The sequence below is a fragment of the Malaclemys terrapin genome, chromosome 1 (assembly GCF_027887155.1).
Source record: "Malaclemys terrapin pileata isolate rMalTer1 chromosome 1, rMalTer1.hap1, whole genome shotgun sequence".
In the NCBI taxonomy this organism is placed as follows: Eukaryota; Metazoa; Chordata; order Testudines; family Emydidae; genus Malaclemys; species Malaclemys terrapin.
Genome location: NC_071505.1, coordinates 265,658,465 through 265,683,029, shown reverse-complemented (window position 1 = coordinate 265,683,029; position 24,565 = coordinate 265,658,465). Strand labels below are relative to the sequence as shown.

Sequence of the window (24,565 nt, the reverse complement as noted above, 5' to 3'; positions counted from 1 at the left end):
TGTGGCCTTGAGGGGTTTGCCCTCCACACCAGTGAAGTGCCTGACCCATATCAGAAATGGAGGGGGTGGGGGGGAAAAGATTCTGGATGACATTTTCACCAAGATCCTGCAACCTAGTGTTACATCAGATGGTGACCATAAGGCCTGGAGGATGAATATTGCAGACAGTAGGGAGGCCCAGGAGTTGGAAAGGGAGATGCACCAGGACATAATGGGTCTTTTCGAGCAGCAAACAGATGCTGCAGACACATGTGGACCTACAGGCTCAACAATCCCGGGCTCACCTGCCTTTGCTGTTCATGGAGAACATCAGTATAGCCCCACTCAATAATTCCCTCCCTCCCCCTCCCCCCCCCCAATTCCACGTTGCATCAGGGGTCGCAGCCCTACCCCTGCCACTCCACCACTGGGGACATTCAGTACAACCACAGCTTCACATACATCAACTTAGTTCTCACAGGTCAGTGTATGTGTAGCTAAAATGGAAATCTATGTTCCTTCTGTTCCATACGTTTATTAAAGTTTTAACAGATTTTCTTTTAACTTGCACAGAATATTTTGAAGTGTTTTCATTACTCAATAAAATAGTATTGTTTGGAAAATAATTAACCTTTATTAGTTGCTAACATATGCGGCAGAGTGCCTGGCAGTAGTGAAAACACCCACTTACTTGTTATTGTACTTTGTGACATAACTCATAGGATCAGTGACAAACACAGTATAAGCGGCATAAATGTACAGCAAGCACCACAAAACTAATAGGTGCACTGTCAGTGATATATGCACAGATATGCACCAAGCACCACATAATTCCCAACAGGACCCCAAAGAGCAGAGCCAGGGAGAGCACAGGACACCACAACTCCTTACTCTGGCTCACTGTTAGCGTGCTCTTTCAAAGCCTTCCTGAGCCCTAGAGCGCCGCATTGAGCTTTTCTGAGAGCCCTTGTGTCTGGCTGTTCAAACTCAGCGGACAGCTGCTACAGCCTGGCAGCAACTTTTCCCTGTTGGCATCACAGATATTATGCAGTGGGCAGCTATAACCATAGGGATATTTTTCTCACTGAGATCCACTCTTGTGAGCAAACAATGCCAGCATCTGTTCAGACTACCAAAATCACATTCAACTGTCATTCTGCACGTACTGAGCCATAAACTGAGGTGGTCAGGATACAGCCTCATGAGCCAGAGGCAGGGCCGGCTTTAGTAAGTGCGGGGCCCGATTCGAATACCCGGCAGCGGTGCGGCACTTCGGCGGCGGGTCCTTCACTCGCTCTGGGTCTTCCGCGGCACTGAAGGACCCGGCGCTGAAATGCCAATGAAGACCCGAAGCAAGTGAAGGACCCGCCGACGACGTACCGCTGAAGACCCAGACCGCCGCCAGGTGAGTAAAAAAATTAAAAAGGTGCCTAAGCTAGGCGCTCTTCTTTAGGGCGTGGGGCCCTCTTAGGCGCAGGGCCCGGTTCGACGGAATTGGCCTAAAACCAGCCCTGTTTTATATCAACATTAGTAAAGACATCATGTAGCAAATACTTTAACAAAACTTTCCAGTACCTGCTGACTCTTCTAAAAGATCCCTTTGCATATGCAATTATAATGAGATACTTAGTCCTCTTCTCATGATAACCATAAAACTTTCCACATTTTGATGTTCTGGAAGATCTACCACATAGATTTGAAATTTAAGAATTCTGTTTTGTCAACTTTACTTTGCAAGGATTTTTCCCCCCATTACTGTGCTGTACAGACATGTAATATCCCATAGTTAGCAGACAGGTCAAAAGTCTGAAAACTCATTTCCAGAATGCTTACATTCATAGGCTGTGTTAAATTTAAAAAATATATATATAATTTTCTGACAAGTAGCCTTTGAAAATCCAACACATTCCCTTGTTCAAAATTTCAAGATTTCTGTGTAAACTAAAATCCTGCTCTTTGAAAATCCTGACAGTCTGTTAATTCTACAGAATTTCCTTCCCATTTCACACTTGACAAAGACTCTTATGCCTTTCTTTCTAGAGCTGCTATTTCCTCTTGCTTCGACTATATTCAGCAATAATCTCAGAGCCCTCCTGAAGTCCTCCAACTAAGCTGGCTATGGTCACATTCTTAAATATTCTTCATAGCCAAATAACTAAAACTAATAAACTCATTTGTAGTTGGAGAAAGATCTTTGGTTTCTTTCTCAGGCTTATTCTCAATGCCAAAAAAGAATTTCCTTTGTTTTCCACTCTTTGATATATTTTATTATAGGCACATGGTGGTAACATCTCTGAGGCCATAGCTGTACTTACAAGCTTACAGCTGTGCCGTGGTAAGACCACTTGTGTAGCCATATTATGCCAACAGGAGAGAACTCTCCCGTCGACATAATAAAACCACCTCAATGCACGGTGATAGCTATATCAGCGGGAGAGCGTCTGCCACCGACATAACGCTGTACACACCAGTGCTTGTGTCACCAAAGCTCGGGGGGGGGGGGACACAAAAGTTTTGCCGACATAAGTGCTAGTGTAGACATGGCCTGAGACATCATTCCATGTATTGGCAGCTCTATTAATGGCATCCATCAGATTCAGTGACTTTGGAAACAATGCAGTCTCTTCGGTCAACAACAATTAGCAACACTTTTCTGTAGTTCTTTATGAAACTCTGAGCAACATATGACCAGTGGCTATATAATGGAAGTTGCATTAAAGAGGCAAGAGCATGGCAAAATCTAGTTAACTGTTGTCGGCTGACCCTCTTGTGTAAAGGAGTCTTGTCTGGCAGCAAAATCATCTTTTCCTCCAGCTCAAACAGGCATGGACAGCCGGCATAAACTTTGTGAAGACTGGATTCTGGGAGGCTTAGGGGATTGGTAACGGGAGAAGAAACCTTTCACCTCTAGGTCAGTAGTTTAAATCCAGCCCAGGTTAGTAACAACTGAAAGCCTTTACCATCTGATGCCTGTTTGGTGAACTAAGTGAAATGAAAGCAGCAATGCATCACTGCAACATTAAGAAACCTGAACGACATGCCTCAGCAAATTGCAGTTGTAGTCATCTGAAATTTTACTTTGAGACACTTCACATTTCTTAATATTGCAGTCTTCTGATACGACAACCACCCCTTCCCTCCCCTTTCACCTCCCCCACAAAAAATAACAAACCAGCCAACAAAAACTATCACTTACTTTCTCAGGGATTTGCTACAGGTAGCAGAAAACACAATTTCTGGTTGTAGCTATCCTAGTTATTTACACTGAGTTCATTACAAGAGTTGGAGAAACCAGTTTTTCCATCCCATGAAAACTGTCAAGGTTTCAAAATATTTCCCATTCTGCATCAGGACAAAACCGAGACCTTTCAAAATTTTTCACTAAAGACAGACAGACAGACTAACCCACCCCTGCATAGCTAACAGCCCACTGGTCAGGGCATTCACCTGCAATATGGGAGACCCAGGTTCAAGTACCTGGTCCGCCTGATGTTTTTGGTGTTTTGGTAGATCTACCACCTAGATATGAAATTCAGGAATTCTGTTATGTCAATTTTACTTTGCAAGGATATTTTCCCCATTATTGTGCTGTACAGACATAGAACAGTCAATAGTGGTCAAAAGCCATTTCCAGAATACTTAATTCATAGACGGTGTTGAATTTTTCTTTTAAAAAACAAAAAAATAAAAGCCAGAATATAATTTTCTGACAGCAGTGCTTGGAAATCCAGAGTAGAGACTTGAACCTATATCTACCACATCCCAGGTGAGTACCCTAAACCCTGGACTATTAGCTATGCTGGAAGGTAAGCCTCCCTCTCTCTTTTCAACAGTCTTTATCAGGTCAGTATAAAAACAAGCAAACAAAATACAGATACATGTAAGGATGGACAAAAGTCCTCAAATGTAAAATCACAGCTTTAAAGATTTGCACTGAGTGTTGCCTGTAGCATGCCATACCAAAACTATAGCATGACATTTTCCAGAAATTGTTCATACTTTGACAAGAGTAAGAATTTTATTGCTAGACAACACTTTTATACATATTATGGACATTTAGTAAACAATAATCTCATGGCTCAAATGTTTAAGATAAACTTAAACAACATGCTTACATATGATAGATCTGGAACAGGCTATAATGGAAATAAATGTGGAAGCACACACACACACACACACACACACACACACATACATAATTTTCTTCTAGTAAACCTGATACAAACATGATACACTAATGCTCCCTTACTTCTATCTAACCACAACTCCTCTTTTTTCCTAAATAAGAAATTAAAATTGTGTGCTACAAAAATATTCAACAGAATTATTACATGAGAAGAGAACATAATGATCACTTCTCTTGAGCTACATGCAATATTTTCCATCTCCTTCTGAGTCCGGTTTATACATATAACCTTTTAATACATATTATATTAATCAGACCTGGTTTAAAAAGAAATCACCACACTGTATGTAAATGAGTGGCATAGATTGGCCTAAATCCCTGGATTATACATACTAAATTGCTTAAGTAACTGTTGTCATGTCTTGGGCAATCCCATAATATATTTTCCATAAATTAAGTGGTTATGTTTCTGAATTTGAAGTACTACAATTACTTTAACATTTTGAAACCTTTTTTTGCGCCCTCATCAGATAATTTACATTAGAGGAAATTTAGCAACATTGTACACCTCTACATTACATATACGCCTTATTCACAAGCATTAGTGTCTCTAGATCTAAAGCCTAATAGAAATAATATTTCAACTGAAGTGTTCCTAAAGTAAGAAAAACAATCATTTTGAATGTGGTTGCTAGAAAGGGAAATTTTGACACCGTTCTCAAGCTAGGAAGGTTATAGAGCTGAGATTCTGCTTTTAATTTATTTCAAAGCATGTTGACACTATTTTTGAGTATGACTACTTTTTATTAACCAAATGACAACTAAGTAACATGAACCAATACACTCCTCGAGTGGCTATAAAGAATCAAATATGCAACATCTGCTCTGCTCCTAACAGTGGTAACTCTGCCTGAAAGCTATTTCAAATGTGCAGTACCTGACAATACACAGCAAGCTCACTTGTAACTGATATGGGAAGCATCTAAGTCTGTATACTTTCTGCATGATAGCAAGAATGATTTATTCTCTAACAAAATTAGCTGATCTCAGATTCTCTTGTAGTCATCAGCATATGGCATGACAGTTAGATGTAAAATTTTTCTGCTGACAGCAAACAATAATTCACTTTCCCCGAACCACTGATTGAGAGTAAAACATCTGTAACAATTCATGTAAATTATAACAGAAATCATATAGCTGGTACACTGGTTTTCTGTCTCCCAACTCCATACTGTACTGCAACATTTAGCACAGAAATAAAAAAAAACATAAGCATCCTTTATTTGTGCTTGTTTACAGGATTGTGTGGTAAAAAAGAATCTTCCCAAGGAATTGATCAAAAGATAGCACGTCCCCCTAAAAATTTTAAAACCGCATGATAGGGTAAGAGACACACTGCAGATGTTTCTGAACTATGCTCAGCATGCCTAAGGAAGGTAAGTAGGCAGCATAAAGAGTTTGGAACAGAGGAAAGGATCTGCCCCGATGTAGTTAACTGTATGTGAGTTTACACCAACCCACCCCAGAATAGCCAATAGCCTGGTGGTTAGGACACACATTTGGGATGTGAGACCCTGCTCTGTCCAGTTCAGAGTAATCACATCCCAGGTGAGTGCCCTAATCACCAGGGTACTGCCTATTCTAATGTCTTCCTCAATCTCTCCTTCTGGAACTGTTCTGCTTTGCGTAAATAATTACAGTAACTATTCATTGGGCCAGAGAGAGACAGACTGGGACTGATTCTGGGGTAAATAAAGGCTGTGACATAACTGCACATTTTATTTGGGATGAATTTTGAGGGTGCTAAAAGGTAAAGGGAATAATGCCTGAAGTGTGCCTAGGGGTAGGCCTGGCACACTTTTACCTATTAGTAAACTGACCCTCAAGGAAAGTTTCTCTAAATGCAGGGAGCTCTGCACAAACTAGCAGAAAGAGTACACTCACTAGCAATCCTGATTCATAAGCACTTATAAGCTACAAGAGGCAGAAGGCTGAAGCATGTACCAGTAAAAGTAAGTGCAAATACATGGACATCTGGAGACTCTCCTGGTTCTAAAGTTAAATTTGGAGATGGTTCATTAGAGTGTCTATGTTTGGCTCTTAATAGAAGGGAGCAAAAACTAGATGCTAGTTACATATCTGTTAGTGGAACAGAAACTCAAGTTTGAGAGCTGGGAAAAGTGACAGATCAATTGGGAAAGCTTGGAGAAGAAACAAAGAAAATTGCTACCCTCCATCTTCAAACTGAAATGCTAATTACAGATAATACAGAGCCAAGATAGATAGTAGAATTAGAGAATGTACATAAGTATTGTAATTTAAGGTTAGTAAATTTCTTAAGACTTGGAAAGAATGGGTCTACTATTAGAGGGGACCTCTCAAACTGCTTACACAATATTTTAAAGAAGTCTTTAAAAGTTTCTAAAGATGGCATTCATTCCATTCTGATGGCTTTGTTCTTGCCAATTTGGAGATATCCACAACTAAATGAGTTTGATGCTGAAGAATTAGAAGATTTTTACCACCATATATTACAGCGCAAAACCAACAGACATACAATGATAAAAAAAAAAAAAAAAGCTACAGACAGAACTGAGCACAAGGGTACTTTACTGATCACGTTTGTATTTCAGCCTAACACCTGAATAGATAATGAGCACAGTGTCAAAGGAGAAAATTTAGGATCATGTATCCCTGCTGGCATCAGGTTAGGATTGTATCATTTATGAATTTTCATAATCATAAAAAGATTTATCAGAAGCTTTATATGAAATGCTAGGCAAACGAGGAATTATAAATGTACAGAATGTATATTCAGAAGAAACAAGCATTGACTAGCACTTCAATGGCCAATAAACTGGTAACTTGTCTAGTGATTAATCCTTACCACTTCTCATCAAATCTGGCACAGGGCTAAATTGGGCCTGGTAGACATAGCCCTAGTAAGGGCAGTGCAGAGCTATACCAGGGCAGGCACCAAAAAGCACTCCTTGTCCTGTAGGAGGAGCAGTGTTATAGGGTGCAGCCTTCCCTCCAGTGCAGGCTGATGGAAGGGAAGATGGGTATATGGCCCTATAATGCTGGCAGATCAGGTGCCTGCTCATGCCAAGGCTCCTAGGTCCCAAGTGAACACTGATGAATGCGTAGCTGGAAACCAGTCTGGCTGGCCTGTGTTTTAGTACTATTTAAATAGGTATTAGATTTATAAAAATGTGTTTAGACTTTATGAAATGCTTGTAGGATGCTGCATGTATTAATCTCATGTAATGTCTGTACCCCATGTTATAAGGTTATATTGAGTGTTTGCATTGTAAGCCTCAGTAGCTATGTAACGCATCAAGCAGGAAAGAAGCATTAAATTAATGTAAAGGCTGGCTTCCTACAGAAGATGCTAGGTCCTGCACACAAGAAGGCCCTGTGAAGTCCCAGGGTGCAGCCTGGGACTGTGGGACCACTGTGCCCCTTAACTCTCTCCAGCCTGAGTTGTCTTTCATAATGCTTTGCTAGTGACCAGCAGCAAACTCCTCAAGGCGCTACGATCACTCAGCACACCAGCATATGGAGCCCCACAGCCAGCTAGATTGCATGAATGCTCCCAGAGCCACTCATGAATCACACAGAGAGAGGCACCAGAGCAAAATCCCCCAGCTCCCAGCACTGTACCTCAGGAATATACTGTCTTGCACTGCTCAAGATGAGCAGTACTAATTTATTAACTGACTTACCACTTCATTGATGGAAAGTGAATATACACCAGCCTTTGCAAAACCTGCCACAAGCTTCATATAAACTCACTGGTAAAGATAAACTGTTAAACAAATTTATTGACTATAAAAGATAGATTTTAAGTGATATTAAGTGATAGGCAAAAAGTCAGAGTTAGTTACCAAAAGAAAAGAAAATATAACCATGCAATCTAAACGTTCAACCCTATTAGACGGGGCAACATCTAGATTAAGCAGTTTTCCTCACCCCACTGGATATTGCAAGTCCATTGTATATAGATTTCATCCCTGAAATCTGGGCCAGTCCCCTCAGTTGGAGTCTTCAGAGTGTCCTTGCTGCTTGCAGCGTAGGTGGGTGAAGGAGAAAAGCCTAGCATGTAGCCACTGTGTTCTGTTTTATAACCTCAGTCCCATGTGCTTGGGAAGCACAAGTCCATGCATGTCTGGGGGCATTGCTGAGTCCCTAGGCAAGGTTGAGCAATTCCCCTGGTGTGGCCTTATGCATGTGAATCATTGAATTGTACCTCCCTTGCTGGACAATGGTTGCTGATGGATCGTTTGAAACCCCGCCCGGGTGTTGGTTACTTTCCTTGCTGTTGCCTCTGGGGAGATAATATCTAGTTGATTCCCCAATGTACAGAATGGTTTACTGACAACCATACAACACAATCCTCATAACTTCATAATGCATTAATGATATATGGATACAGAAATGACCTTCAGCAGATCATAACCTTTCCCCAATACTGTACAAGGCATGCTTATATGCAAGATTATGATTATATGAAAATGAGGAATATGGGGGTTACAGTACGCTCCCCCAAGGTATAGAATGTCTCAGGCCCATTGAAACCAACTGAGCCATTGTGAAACATCAAAGGACAAAGACTCTGTTGACTGCTCCCCACCACACCCATGAAGAGGAGACCTGCAGGTGGACTTGTCCCATCAGCTTGAATGCTGGGGAAAGGGAATAAAAATCCCTGACAAGAAGGAACTGATGATCTCTATGCTGCTTGAACTCTGATGGGCAAAGATCTCTAAGCATAAGCAAGTGCTCCCCAGTGCTTGGCCTGGGTTAGCCCTAAAGAAATCATAGAGCTTGTATATTACAGTAGCTTCTATTACTTTCTGGGATCTAGACTGTATCGTGTGTCTACACACCTGCTTTAACCTTGTAAATAACTAATTTCTTTTCTTAGTTAATAAATCTTTAGTTAGTTTATTATAGGATTGGCTACAAGGGTCGTCTTTGCTGTAGGAGCTAAGTTGAAGCTGACCTGGGGTAAGTGACTGGTCCTTTGGGACAGGGAGTAATCTGAATATTGTTGTGATTTTTGTTGTAAGGGACTATCTAACACAAAGGCAAGCTTGCCTGGGTGGTAAGATAAACCAGAGTACCCAAGGGGACTGTCTGTGACTCCATGGTTAGGCTATTATAGTGCCTGAGAAGCTCATGCTTGATACTTGGTTGGTGAAATCTAAGTAGAGAACTCTCAACCAATTTGGGGTTTCTGCCCTGCTTCTTCAGTCTGCCCTGAGGTACTCGTGCTCTTGAGCCACTCCAGACAGCTTGACAGGCCCCACTACCTCCTCTGTGCCCCTCCCCAACCTAAGGGTGTGGTCCCTGTGCTCCATTCTCTACAAGTGTGCCTGGCCTTTATGCAGGTCAAGCATGGACGATGGAAGTAGAAGGAGCTTCTTTTACCCTCCCCGTTGCTGCAGACCTGTATAAAGAAGCAGGCAGAATCTGGCTCAATTAATGAGATAAAAAGCTACTGAAAATTGAACGAATTTTATTGTTCCTATTACATCGTTTCACATTTTGGTTCTTTTAGATTTAGAAAATGAACTGCTAATCTTTAACGCTTCGACATCATGGGAGAAGAAAGGGGAGAATACTTTACTTGTTTACATGAGATTTGGCAAGTTATGTTGTCATATCTTCGAGAATGCTACACAGATTTTAAGATATGCACCCTGTTTCCTTGTATAGCTATTATTGGTATGTTAAAGCAGCAGCAGAAGAAAGCTTATCAATAGTGGGTTTTTTTGACACTCTAGCTATTAAACAGGAACCTTTAATAAAAAATATAATTTTTTAAAAAGGGATTATTCCCAGCCATTTCTATTTCACATAATCAATTCCACAATTAAGTGCAAACACCAACTTGAAATCCACAGAGCTATCCTTTTTTAGTATTTTTGTACCATATTCATGATTTAAAATAGTATTCAATGTGTCAGTGTTTTTATTTCTGACATCACTGTGTAGTTTAATCACCTTGCTGGTAAAACTCAACAAACTTTCACCAAAGCATGAAAAATACATGGAAATTTCTGTTACCAAGAGGGAAAAGTATCAAAGCACAGTGGCTAGCCACTTACTGTGACCTCACAGTAGCACTTAACTGTGACCTCTTGCAAGGTCTTTAGGTCAAGTGTAACAAAGAGCAAAGCACTAAATGCTCATTTCTATGTGCTATGCAAGGGCCCATTCCTGCAAAGATTTGTGCACACTAGCTTACTCCTGCGAGTAGGCCTATTAACGTCAGTGTAAAGTTACTCATATGTAAATCCTTACAGGATCAGGCTCTATCTATCTATCAAATCCCTCCAAATGTAGATAGATAGATAGATAGATAGATAGATAGATAGATAGATAGATATACACACATACACACACTTTTTAAAATAATCCTGTCTCTGAATTTGAACAGTTCTTTTTCTTACCTGAAGTCTAGTGTTCATTTCCAAAAAGTAGAAATTCTTCTTGGTGTCCACAAGGAATTCTACAGTTCCAGCAGAGGAATATTTTACTGCTTTGGCAAGAGCTACTGCTTGTTCTCCCATTGCTCTTCGTGTCTCAGCGTCCAGAAAAGTGCTACAAATGCAGAAAAAGTGCCTTTCTTTAGTTAGACAAATATAATATTATCCTTTTCTTAAGCTACAGACAAAAGAGGGCAAAAAAAACCCATGTAAATTAAAAAGGACACCACTTCTGGTCAGTCGAATGCACTATATTATATCTCTACTGTTGAATAAACAAGTTAAGGGCTTATTTACACTGGGAGTTATTCTGGAAGAGCTTTTCCTGATTAACTCCCTGCATAGACAGACACTCTTATAATGGAATAAGAGTGCCTTATTCTGAATTAGTTTTAACCATACAGGGAGTTAATATTGTGCTTTAAATTCACACTCTATATTACTCCAAATTAATTTTCCTTAAAATTGCAAACAGACTACTAATTCCTGTACTTCCATCCACGCTCAGAAGGTCAGCCCATCTTTAGAAGTAAGAGATTATTTCAGTCTAAATTCCTTTAAAAAATAAAGATTAAATGCAACATTCAGCACTCTTGATAACCAGTATTAATGCATTTCAGTATTGAGAGTACCTTCAAGACAAATTACAGGAAAATGCTTTCAAGATATAAATTAAATCAATATACACATTGTATAACACTGAGATCTTTAAAATAATATAACCTAAAAAGTCATCAGTTATTTGGAGAGCACGTCTAATTATTAAAAACCAACCTTAAAGAAAATACTGGACAATGATGAAGCCTGCAGACAATAGCTACACTATGGAAATATTAATGCCTAGATAAACGAGAGCAAACCCTCTGGTTGTGGTTGTCTTGTTTTCCGCATCTGTTTGAAATATAATTATGTGGCTGTTTCCTAGCTATGTGCTCTGTAATCCAAGCTACGATAAACTTTGGAAGTTCGTAAGGTCTGAATGAGAATCTGTACTGTGTTTTGTTTTTGTTTTAATTTGACTTTCTTGTATGCAGGCAAGGTTGTGATGAAAGAAAACTAGGACATGCACAATATTGAATCTGATAACCAATGACCGTTTGCAGTTTCCACCTTCAGATCCTAAATCTCTCTCTCAACTTTACCCTTAAACTGCAAGTTTTAGTTTTGTGGCTTTCTGCTTTTGATTCATTCCCTTCAACACAGCATGGCCACCGTTCAGCGTTGTTCTTCTGCCCCAAAGTGCAGCTCAGCTACTCCCTCAGGAGCCATTGTTAAGACTGCTCCCCAACAGGCAAGCTTCCTCACCCCAGGAAACTAAATATGTCACCACCAACAGGCCACTGAATTTACAAACTCAAGAAAACATATATCCTGATGATTCCTCTCCACTACACAACAAGTTCAGATTTAGATTAACGTATCCAGCTAGGGAAACTCTTGTGGCTTTTACCAAAGCTATGGAAAGTTTTTCTCTTGGAGATGCTGAACCTTGTACGTGATCTTAAATGAAAGACCACATTTGTCCCTTAACTAGAAACAACAGTAAGCAAAAATACGTATTACACCCTTGTTACAGTTTATTTTAGAAACATGTCAGAACTACAATCAAGCAAGTAAAATATAATAGAGAATCAGTTTTGGCCCACACCAGGCCACTTTTAAGAATGTTTTTGCTTTAAGTCGTTTTTAAGATCTTTGCTTATAGACAGTTGGATTAAAAAAAAGTGCATGATGCCTAGAAGGGAAAGTAGTCAGCCAACTCCAACACTGAATTTTGTGCCTCTGTGGCTTGTTTTACTGAATTAGGCCCCACCCCTGCAAAGAGAACCACACTGGAGGAACCCTGTAGTTGCTTGGAGCCCCAGTGAAGTCAATGGGGCGCCACATGACCACAGAGAACTGGCTAGACAGAGTCAAATGCTGGATCAGGGCCTTAGTTTACAGTATTTCCTAAGACTTTTAATTGAAAGAAAAATGTTTAGAAGATGAATGATCAGCGAGTTTGTGCAAGAAACTTAGTTATATTGGACTCAAGCAAAAGAAAAGTGGAGTAAGATTCTGGACGAACCAGAGACAATGGGGAAACCATTCTTTTATAGGTAAAAGCTAGTTTGGCCTCAGTCCTTCGTAGAGTGGTAATGTATGATTTCTTATGGACAATAAACCAGAGACTTTTGGCATGTTAAAAGAAGGTCTCTAGATTTAGCGAAAAAGACCCTCTTTGCTGGCTACAAATAACAAAAGAATCTGAACACAAAATGTCTGATTTCAGAAAAGGTATCAGTTTTTGCTCTAACACCTCTGATGAGATCACAAGAAACAAAGGGATGAGGAAAGCAATGAACACACCTTACCAGGGCATGGTTATGAACTGGTAATATAAAGAGATGGGGGTCTATTATTCTGATTCAGTAACAGAATAATGCATAGCAACAAGTTAAATAAAAAGCTATAATTCAATAAAGGGTCTTCTGTTGATGTCATCAATCACGGAGCACAGTTTGAATGGCTTATGAAGAGCAGTACATTTCTAATTTGGAATTATAGCCTTGGTATTCCTTTTCAAGAACAAGGATTATTATTTCTCATATGGATAAAAGGACAGTTACTTCCCAGTACTATAGTAATATCTTCCCGTATTTTCTAAATGTATGTCTGAGGACTCTCTCTTTGCCTCCTGCTGCAGCAGAAGAATGGAACAGAAGTGTCACACTGCTAAACTTGATCTCTGCCATGTGGTTAAGCTTTATACACTAAAATGACTGGATTATCTCTGCAATCAGCTAGGTTAATTAACTGAGGTTTTCCTATTCCCTTCAGTGCCTTTACTTTTTACATACATTGTTTCTCTCCCTTTTAAACAATTCACTCTCTCCTCTCAATACACCCTAAACAGCCCCTTTACAACCTAATCACATACCACTTAAAAATGAAACATTTTAAACTTGACTTCAACTCCTTCTCCACCTCATATACCTGTTACTCTCTGAACTAAATAGTTCCTCTGGCAGCATGAAGGCTGCAGAATAAAAAAAGACTTCACAAGATAAAAGTATCAAGAAGAGAAAATATGATCAGATGTGACATTTCAGATATGAGACCTTATTCAAGCTATTGTGCAGCCAATTAAAGACAATACAATTGACTTGTTTTACTGTTTCTACAGCCTCAGGGATGGACACATGGGCAAAACGTTACTTCCAATCCCACTAGCATCTCTGTTCATCAATGCAACTTTAATACAAAATATTCTCCAAAATATTCCTGCTCCCAGATTACTTTTGAGAACTGAGGAGCACTGTTACATCTAAAACATAATTTTATGCCGAGGCTACACTAAAATGTCAATGAGAATTCCCTTCTTTGATGATGCCATTCGCTACCGTGTGATCCGAAGCAATCAAATCTCATGAGCGAAAGAGTCAGGTTCTTGGATGGGAGGCCTTTGAGGAACACACAGGTGTTGCAAGAAGTGACAATGATTAATCAAGGTAGCACTTTTTCCTCCGAGTCTGTGCTCAACCAGTGTATTGTGTTATGTGATATCCTGCACTTAAAATTACTGTCTGTCAGATCAGATACGTATAGCATTTAGGACCTTGATTTTGTAAGTGATGGGGAGAGTTGGCTCTACAGCCATAATCAAATTTTAACTCAAGTAACTTAAAATGATCCAAAATGCCCACTGGATGTGGTCATCACACCCTAAATTGTTGTACAATGTTGTTCTGCACTACTGAACAATTGCAAGTTCAGACCTAAACGTGGTTGCATTTAATAATAGATAATTAAATACAGTTTGGGGCATCCTCCTGATTTTGAACAATCCAGGTTTTTCCACACGCACACACAAAATATTCTTTCTGGTGAACACCTTTGCAGCATGTTATAAGATGGTGTATTAGAGAGCTTTTAAGACCCAATCCTGTGAAGAGCTAATGTGCCTCAACTCTTACTAAAATCAATGGAGTTAAAAACATTGAGCAGCTGGAGGTACTGGACTCCTAATAACTACAGGTCATTAATTTGATTGGGACTTGCTATGGAGTGAGGTACTACTCAACACTTGAGTAACAGGGCAAGATTCTGCCATCTATCAATTAACGTAGCAATCAAACATCTTCAGGAACAGCGAGTTTGAGACTTCATTTGGCTTCTGTACTCACTGGTAGGAGGCGATCACAAAAGGAGAACATTTCTGTGTGTATGTCTAAAATACTTGACCAGTACTCTTACTATCTATTTTATACAAGATTATGAATAAAAACTGTAATAACTTGACATAGAATGAACATTGTGAAGCTAGATCAGAATATTGCGATGCTAAATTCTGAATCAGAATTACATTAATTACTTAAACATTACTACTTGTCTTTACGGTGTTTTTTAATGGACTAAAAACTGTTCATATCTGTACAGTATGTAAAAGTAGCTTTCCAAAGCATAATCAATGCTCATAAAAACGTACAAGGAGAGACGTTTATACTCACCTTGGTGCCTCTTCCACAACCTTTTGATTTCTTCTTTGAATGGAGCACTCTCTTTCATTCAGCCACAAAGCATTGTCATGCTTATCTGCCAAAACCTAGTAGAATATGTTGCTATTAACAAAGAAGTGCATATATTTGGCCTTTTTATATTTCACTATCAGATGCCTGTGCTGTCATCTGTGTGCCATAGATTTCATTACATGAGTTCAAATGTAAAATGTTTCACCAAATTAAACATAAAAAAGAAGCACTTTAGCAAAGCATGCTGAAAACAGAAATGAACATTTCCTTTCTAGAAAATCAGCAGTATTATAAATATGGGGAGAATATTATTTCAAACTCTAAACACAGTAACTGTCTTTTTTCTAAAATCTCCACTACTTATTTTTTTAAATTGTATTTATGAAGGATATGTGGGGGGAAGCTCCAATCATTTCAAACATTGGGAGAAATACAAAAGTGAAGTTCATTAAATAAAAGAAACTGAAAATCAATGGATGGGGACAAAATTATATTGTAATCTCCTAAAATAGTATTGCAAACATAAGTATACTGTTAACAATAGCCTATATCAACAAAAGGGAGTAAAATCACAAAAGATGTCAAATTTAGCTATTGATCTATGGATAAAAAGCTTTCAGAAACAGTTACTAATGGAGCCTACTCGATGGGTTAATCATAATTCAGTGCCCCTCAAATGGGAGACAAGTTTTCAAAAACATCGTAACAACAGGTTTCAGAGTAGCAGCCTTGTTAGTCTGTATCCGCAAAAAGAACAGGAGTACTTGTGGCACCTTAGAGACTAACAAATTTATTAGAGCATAAGCTTTCGTGGGCTACAGCCGAAGAAGTGGGCTGTAGCCCATGAAAGCTTATGCTCTAATAAATTTGTTAGTCTCTAAGGTATCGTAACAAGGAGTCCGGTGGCACCTTAAAGACTAACAGATTTATTTAGGCATAAGCTTTCGTGGGTTAAAAAACCCCGTGTCTCTTGGCAAAAGCGAGGGGGAAAGAATGAGATTTGCAATGTAACATCCAGATTTCTCCAACAATTCAGATGAAAATTTAACTGGTTGTTTCAAGGAGTCTTCCCAGGCAGCTGAAGTTACTGCAGTCCCTGCAACCTTAGTATATTGAAGAGCAAGTTATAGGATGAAGAGTCTGAGTCCCATTTCACATATCCAGACTGGAGAAGTGTGCAGGCCAGCAGGATAGGACTGTCAACTGATCATGAGCTTTTCAAACTGTCAGAAGAAAGGAAAATATAGGCAGTCCTAGTCTGAGCCCCATCCTTTCGTTCATACTCACGCCACTCCTTAATGCTTCCTTTGGCTTTTCCCAACTTTATATCTTATTTCATGCTGCTCCCTATTCTTGGAGCAATTCCCCCCTTTTCATGTACTAAGCATACTTTCCTCTCCTACAAACCTTTTTCCACTAGCCTTCCCGCTCTGATTTACAATGGTCTGTTCCAATCCTCATGCCCCATCCTTTAAAAGTGCAGTTCTGAACTCAAAATTGACTAGATAAAAACAGTACCATCTTACTCAAAAACCTGTGTGAACTCATCCCTATCTGCTTACTTTAACAAAAAAAAGTTTTAACAACTTGTTCCTTTTAGCACCACAGAGTAAATAGACCTGAGAGTGAGCTAGATTCCATTACAGCTCATGCATCAACACAGAATTGTTAACTAATGTGGAAATAACCCAGGTAAATGAGACAAAAGTCTGAGTTTTGATTTCAGTGGGACTACTTATGTGTTTAAAGTTAATCATATGTTAAAGTGCTTTGCTGGATCAGGGCCAGATCAGCTACTTGCAGCATCAAACTCAACATTTTCATAGGAATCCTTAGGGGACAGAGGTGAGGATGGAGCATAATTTGTCCCCACTTAACCTGTGGAACTTGGGGGATCCCCAGGAGAAATCCACATAGGTGCCTTTAGCTTTTGTGCTGGTGCTTGATCCCACTGCTTCCCAATGACCCTGGAGAGCACAAATGCTGCTAGAGCATTGTTGTAAAGGTGTATTATAATGCATTACTAGTTCATAGGAGTTTCCGAAGTACAGCTGGTCCCTGAATCTCCCAAAAGGAAGGTTTTGAAGCACACTTCAGGAAACAGAGCAACACAGCTTAGCTTCAGGGTGTATTAACTTGTGCTGGAGCAGAAGAATAGAGAATCCAACAGAGCATAGCCTATCTCCTCATTCCAGTCCTGGTCCATCCAGTCCATGACTGCAGAAACTGAACTCCATGGAGTCCCAGTAGAGAAGTGTCTTTAGAGAAGGGGAGACTTATACTATAAATAGTATTTTAAATAATAAAACCCAAAGGACAGGGCATGCTCGCTTGTGTAGAATTGTTCTTCTGGAACAACAATGGCTGCTTCATTGCCCTGCTTTTCTATAACCAGACCCTCTTATTAGGGCTTTTCCATTGAAACAGTTTTTCAATAGAAAATTGGGGGTGGAGTGAAAGTAACTAAACAAACCTTTTCATGAAAAATGTGTCTGCTTTCCACAGAAAAATTCAATTTTTAATTGAAAAAACAGCTTTGACAAAAAGTAGAAATTGTCAATGGAAATCTGACAAATGTATTTCCCCCTATTTATATAAACATTTTCCTGGGGGGGGGAGAGGGGGGCGCGCAGTGGAGAATCATCTGATCAGCTCTCCCTTATCTTCTTCTTAGTTAGGAAACCCACCTTCACTCCTCCCACTCCTTTCCCCAGTTCTGAGGTACCCATAGTCTCTCGGGAAACTGCTTGTATCATTACTCACGTTTGCAATCTGCTTCTTAAAACTATTATTTTGCCACTATCAACAAACTTGGCTTATAAGAAGCAGATATGAGTACTTAACACAAAAGCTTAAGACGTTACTTTTAACAATCTAGCTCAATGGTGTAAGCAAAGGAACATCTAGAATTGGGTCTTTATCGAGAGACCACTATTCATATTATTTTTAGAAACAAAACAAAAATCATTGTTTAATAAAAGAATTATTATATATAATTATTATTTTCAGAAGAGGTTTCATTGTCCAAATGGGAATAAAAAGTGGGAATAACAGTCTTTAATTACTACTGGGTTGAACTGAAATTCCCATCTACCTCTAATTAAAAATACATGTTCCATCTACAGTATTTTTTCCTAATTAGTGGTGATAAAAGCAAGATATTAAAAAAATTACTAAAGAAAATGGTCAGTTTTGTGAAGTTCCAAGATTAACTAATTAGTGGTATTTATTACTGACACCTCATTACACTAAATAATAAAATAACATTTATTGAACTCTCTCCTATTTGAATTCAGCCAAATGCCATTTCCAGTTGCAACATTTGATATTTAAACCGAATACCCTGCAATTAGACATTCAGTTTACTTTTACTTTAAACTGAGATCCTTCATGTCAAATATTCAAGGAGAACAAGACTCCAAAAATCAGTTCAAGCCATGAAGTCTATTTGGACTCTTTTTTCCTGTTAATTGTTTTAGCCTTTTTTTATGTTTTACGAGTGTTTGTTTTATTCCTCAGCACAGGAAACCCTTACATTTTTAAGTACGCAAGGTTTTGGAGCTGTGCAAGAATGTTAAAAAAAACCTCTGTTTAAAAGCTACTGCTAAATTAATAAATATTTGGCATCTGTTTTCAAAGTGTTTGTATGTTTAGCAGTCTGAACATGAATCAAGGTCAATCTCCTAAACTTGATTAGGATATGTAGCTAAAATGATATACTGGATTGTTGTAAAGGTGTATTATAATGCATTACAAGGATAAAATATGATTCATTATTCTTATTTCAAATTTATAAATTATAAAAATCAATGATATCTTGTTTGATCTTTGATGTTATTTGATTTATAGTATCACATTGTTCTAAAATGTGAAATATCCGAACATTTTTGAAAGGTAGAGCAAAAAATATCAGTCAGGCAGGGTTATTTAATAAGAAGTGAATAAAGGTGGATTGCAAAATTAAGTACCAATATAAGAAAGCACTTGAGCACACATTTAACTTTAAGCATATATTAAATCCCATTGACTTTCAGAGTTTTCCTGAACTGAGGGTCTTAAAAATCAACTTAATTTCTGAATCCGTTTTAGACTTCTTAAATAGCCTACCATCCTTACCACTTCAGGTGCTAGTTTCACTATGCATTTTATAGTACTTTTGATCCAACTCTGTATCTACTGAAATGGAAAGAAATTTTGCCACTGATTCAGTTGGGTGGTTCTGCTTACTTGTTTGATGGGGTGGAAGAAAAATAAGAAGATTTATTATTTTTTAATTTTTATAAAAAATAATTTGACAGCCAACATTACCCCTGTTGAGGAACAGATTACTTTAAGGTCCCAAGCCTACAACCACACATGCATGTGCTTAATTTTAAGCATGTGAGGAGTCTCTTTGATACTATTTAATATTGATCTTTTATATTTATAAAACATATTTGATAGCTGACACTTTAATGTTGGTATCTTTCCAGAGACCAAAGAGATGGTATTTGGTGCCACAAAGGAAGAATAGGAGTCTACAGTTTCAAAAGTGAATAGTAGTTTTGGGTGTCAAATTTGAGTTCTATCAAAAGGCCCAGATTTTCAGATGCTGGATGTTCAACACCTTATGAAAAATCAGGCCTTTTAAGGTATTTAAAGTGGAGCCCCAAAAAAAGCTGGGGACCCAAAAACCAATAGTCACTGTTGAAAATTTGGGCCTTTTGATAGGACTCAATCCCTGGTCACTCAAAAGCCAGAATATAGTTTTGGGCTTAACCTTCACCCTTAGTAGATTCAATATTTGCTCATTTTTCTGATACCATATCAAGTCTGTGTTTAGGGAAATTTTTAAGCAAAAAACCAAAAATCAGATCATACTAAGCATGTTGGGTAAAAGAGTGGACATATTTGGCAGTGTTAAAGGGGTTAATTTGTTTTTTCCTCTTACTTACCAGACCACACAATCAGCAGGGTTTTTTATATTAAATTATTGAACTGCTGTCAAAGTATCTCAAGGTCAAGAAAAAAAAAATCACATGACAAATTATAAGGAATTTGTATTTTGGACTGGAAAAACAAATGAAACTTCTGTTAAGGAAACTGACACACACATTATAGATTTCTTGTCAGAAGAGATTCATTCTGGGTTGCATCCACAATTTTAAGTTCCATAGATAAGATGGGGAAGAATACATTCAAAATATTAAACAGGTAAAACTTTTTACCAAAATCTGTATGCCTGAATATAGTCTTGTTTGGTATCAATAAATCTGGTTTTAATTTATATGATACCCATTGATGCACACACACTAAAGAAAGATGTCAAGTAAGCTGTTCACTCTAGTCTAATAGCACTTGCTTGGGCTTCAGAACTTTGATTTTTCAAAATTCTGACAGGCAAAAAAATCATTAAGAAGTAGGAGTTGGTTTGTAATTAGTTATAAATATATTTGAAAATCTTTATTCACATCACTTTACCTAGAGTCTTAAGAAAACAGTAAAAGAAACCTCAGAATCCCTTTCAGGTTTGTTAGAGTTGTATGCAAAACTCTAACTTGACTGTTTAAATAATGTATTCTATGCCCAGTATTTTGCACTTTGAAATAATAAATCCACATAATTATTCAGCTTGAGGCACATTTTATGACTAAATCCAAACATAAGCATGATATAATACTACCTCCTCCCCCAAGATCTGTGGGAAAGTTCTAGGGTCTATATGGATACGTTTCTGCTTCCATATGAAATAGGATGCAATACAAACCAACACTGTCAGAACAACCACTGTACTTGTCTTTTATTGAAACAAATATTGAAGAATGCGTTAGAATGTAAAGAAATTCCCTCCAGAAAATCTAAAGATAATTTTTCTCCCCAAATTGTGTGCAATTGATAAGTCTAATAATGGTATAATTTTTTGCTTTGAACTCAATGTAAATATGACTCAGATATCGGTTACATAATATGAATCAAGCACAGTATATTATATACCCACTAATGGCAAAGATTCAAAAATTCTTTAATGTACATAATATTAAAATTTTAGCACAGTTTTGAAGTATAATAATAATGATGTAGCTGAGATAGCACTTCTGCTCAAACTCTATTTTTAATCATTTATCTCTTATTTCAAAGAAGTATTTGGGGCTGCAAATTTCTTGTTCTTGGCAAAAAGTCCAAAGGAAATTGTCTTGGAAAATGTTGTAATATTTTGCTACATTATTCTTCTAATGCTCATGATTGTTTCCATTAGTTAAGACATCTTTAAATGTATTTATTTTCAAAACAGAAGCTTGTTTTAAATTTTCAGATTTGGTGAATTCTTGTAAGAAGACTAGTGTCTCTGGCATGAACAAAATTTATCTTCAAGCCTGAAAAGAGCTGCTTGTAACACAAAGGGCATTTGGAGTAGTTCCATTTGCTTCAGTGGAGCTATGCCAAATTATACCAACTGCAGGTCTGGCCCAAGATCAAAATTAATCTTCTTTTGTATCTAAGCTATCCAAGTAAAAAGCAGCCGTATATTGTGAACTATGAGGCAACACCTACACACAACTTAAGTGGTTCAACTGACTTCACAGGAACTACAAACGTGTAGTTCAAATGATATGCATCATCAGTCATCAGAACCCGTTGATGACCTTCATTTGATTTTCCTCTGTTATATCCAACATATCTGAAGGAATTAAGCAATCCCCTCTGGACAAATAAGAAAATGTTAAATGTGCTCTGGAGGAAGTTGGCTCTAGACCACCTTAGCTTGAAGAATGCTTCGACAGTGGGAAGTGGAGGTGAAAAACAAAGGAGAAAATTTGGGGGCAGGCAGATCTTTGAGGTTCAGACAAATGCATGGATACCATTTCTCCCATCTTCCTGGAAAACAGAGGGGAGTAAGAGCGAAAATGTTATTTTGTTATCTGAAGCATATTAATAGATTAATCCATGCTAATGGAAAGAGGGGTAAAATATAGCTCCTAGCAAAGCTCGGCCCCATGAATTAGAACAAGTAGCACTGTATCAAATAGCCACACTCAGGGTTTCTACCAGATCAGGGGAGTTTTAAGTTGTGATGGATACTCTGTAGGAACCCTGCTGCAGGAAGCAGCTCAAGGGATATGCTAGATCAGCACATCACATAGCCACCATGGTCACAAACGCCTTCCCCATTAGCCTGCACCACCTGCATTTTGGGTTGCGATGGACCCATCTGGACTCTCTAGCAGAAGGGATGATGCAGTGGAAGAAAAGAGGTAAGACTTTCCACCTCCAGAATCTACTCTGAAAGAAGCTTGAGAGGACAGCTGAATCCAAGTCACTGTCTCTGAGTAACAGAATACAGCTTGATATCCACATTAATGTCTTTAAAGCGATAATAAATCTGACCATGCTTACCATTATAGTGCATGTTCGACCATCTCAAGGTTTGATCATTTCAATTTTTATTTCAAATGGAAAAAACACATACCTGGATTTCTATGTGGCGAGGGTTATCAATAAACTTTTCTATCAATAGTCGATCATCACCAAAACTTGAAGCAGCTTCTTGAGATGAAAATCTAAAGCCTTCCCTTAAAAAAAAAAAAAAAAAAAAAAAAAAAAAAAAAAAAAAGCAAGGCTGACAATAAAGAAAATGAATCCTTTTATGGCCTGATTCAGTTTCCACTTAAGTTAGTGGGAGTTTTGGTATTCACTTAAATCAGACTACCATCCATTAATCTATATATCACCAAAAAGACACGATTCACTAAGTGTACATTCAATTTTTTAAACAGAATGCAAACATAAGAGCTTTCTTGTATAGGTAGAAGGAAAGTAAAAATTCATTAATTTTCCCCTCAAAGAACAAAGGGAACTCTGAAGAGTTTAAACGTTTGAGCATTTTTAAGACAGTTGGACAACTTTGCACAAGTTACATATTTTCCATGAGAAAAAAATTGTAAAATTCCAAAAACAATTATGTAATACAAAATTCACATCTTGGATGGGTCCATCATTAATTTTTAGGAGTTGCAGCGTCTGAATAACTCAACGATGGCAGAGCCAAAGGTTAGTTATACAAAAATTAAATGAAAGGACAAATCTTGGATGCTGTACTATGTAAATTCAGCTGTTCCACACATTACTAAATGCACAATTTTTTTAAACACAATACTTAGCTATAGTCATAAGTTTTTTTCCTAATGTATGGTAGAACTCAGCCTTACATTGCATGCACCAACCCCCTTAGTACGATTTCCCCTTTTGCTTGCCTTTATTTACTTTCTCTTGCATAATTTAATTTTTCATTTGTTTGATTAGTGAGATACTGAACGTGTTGGTTTCACTTTTCCTGATAGAGCAGTTACTACTGCGGGACATGACTAGTGAAATACAAATTTAAGTACAATTTCCACTGGGTAAAGTTGACACATGTGAATAGGGCCCAAAGGCTACATGGTGGACTCTGCAACCCCTTCACACAGCAGACAAGAGGTTCTGTGCCGGCCCCAGAGACAAGCCAATTCACAGGAGAGGTGGGGGCGAACCACTGTATCTTCAGCTGCCAGAAGGCAGTCGTCCTAACACCACATGTAGGAGGTGCAGAGTGGTAGCAGTCACTGTTTTAGCCTATAAAATGGAACAGTAGCCATGATAGGCAAGTGCAACACAGCCCTTTTAGTCGGAGGCAGCTGTGAATTTCTTCTCTCCCAAACTCAGTTCGGTGTCATAAACAAAGCCTCCCTGACAGTTTTTTGTAGGATGGATACATGTGGCCCTTTTTTGAGTATTATATTTAAAGGTACCTCTATCATCCTCTTAAACACGCACATTTAGATAATGGCTGTTTTATAATTTAAAGAGATTTGAATTTGTTTAGCATTCAGTTGTTCCCTTTGGCCAATTTTATTTTTTAACCTCAAAACATTAAATTTATTTATTCAAGAGGAAGACGGACTTCAGCGTATTCATGCTCTGTACAACAAAATTATACCACTTGTATACAAGTAGACACCACTCTAGCTTACCTGATTAAAAACGTTAAACTAAAATGGTGCAAAATAGAGAGCAAAACACACACACACACACCTCTACCCCAATATAACGTGACCCAATATAACACGAATTCGGATATAACGCAGTAAAGCAGCGCTCCGGGGGGGGGCGGGATCAAAGCAAGTTTGATATAACGCGGTTTCACCTATGACGCGGTAAGATTTTTTGGCTCCCGAGAACAGCGTTATATCGAGGTAGAGGTGTACATCTATATTTATCAAAACAGATTCTGAACAATTTTAAGTACATCGGACCCTCGGCTAGAACACGGGATTTGGGATCCATGTGCTGTACTGCGTTAACGCGGGACTGCATTATAGCAGGGACCGCGTTAAAATGAATTGCAATTAAAGTAATTAAATTTGGGATCCATGGCTGCGACTGCATTATATGTGAATTCGTGCTATATAGATGCGCATTCTAGCGAAGGTCCAGTGTAT

General features: G+C 38.3%; 1 protein-coding gene across 1 annotated transcript in view; it reads right to left on the bottom strand.

The window, feature by feature from the left end:
* Positions 1-24,565, bottom strand: part of PCCA (propionyl-CoA carboxylase subunit alpha) — a 393,662-nt gene that overhangs the window by 220,168 nt on the left and 148,929 nt on the right. The window contains exons 10-12 of the mRNA XM_054012780.1: positions 22,558-22,660; positions 15,090-15,184; positions 10,564-10,714 (exon numbers count right to left, since the gene is read on the bottom strand). Coding sequence (XP_053868755.1) covers positions 10,564-10,714; positions 15,090-15,184; positions 22,558-22,660 — 349 coding nt within the window. The remainder of the gene's footprint in view (positions 1-10,563; positions 10,715-15,089; positions 15,185-22,557; positions 22,661-24,565) is intronic.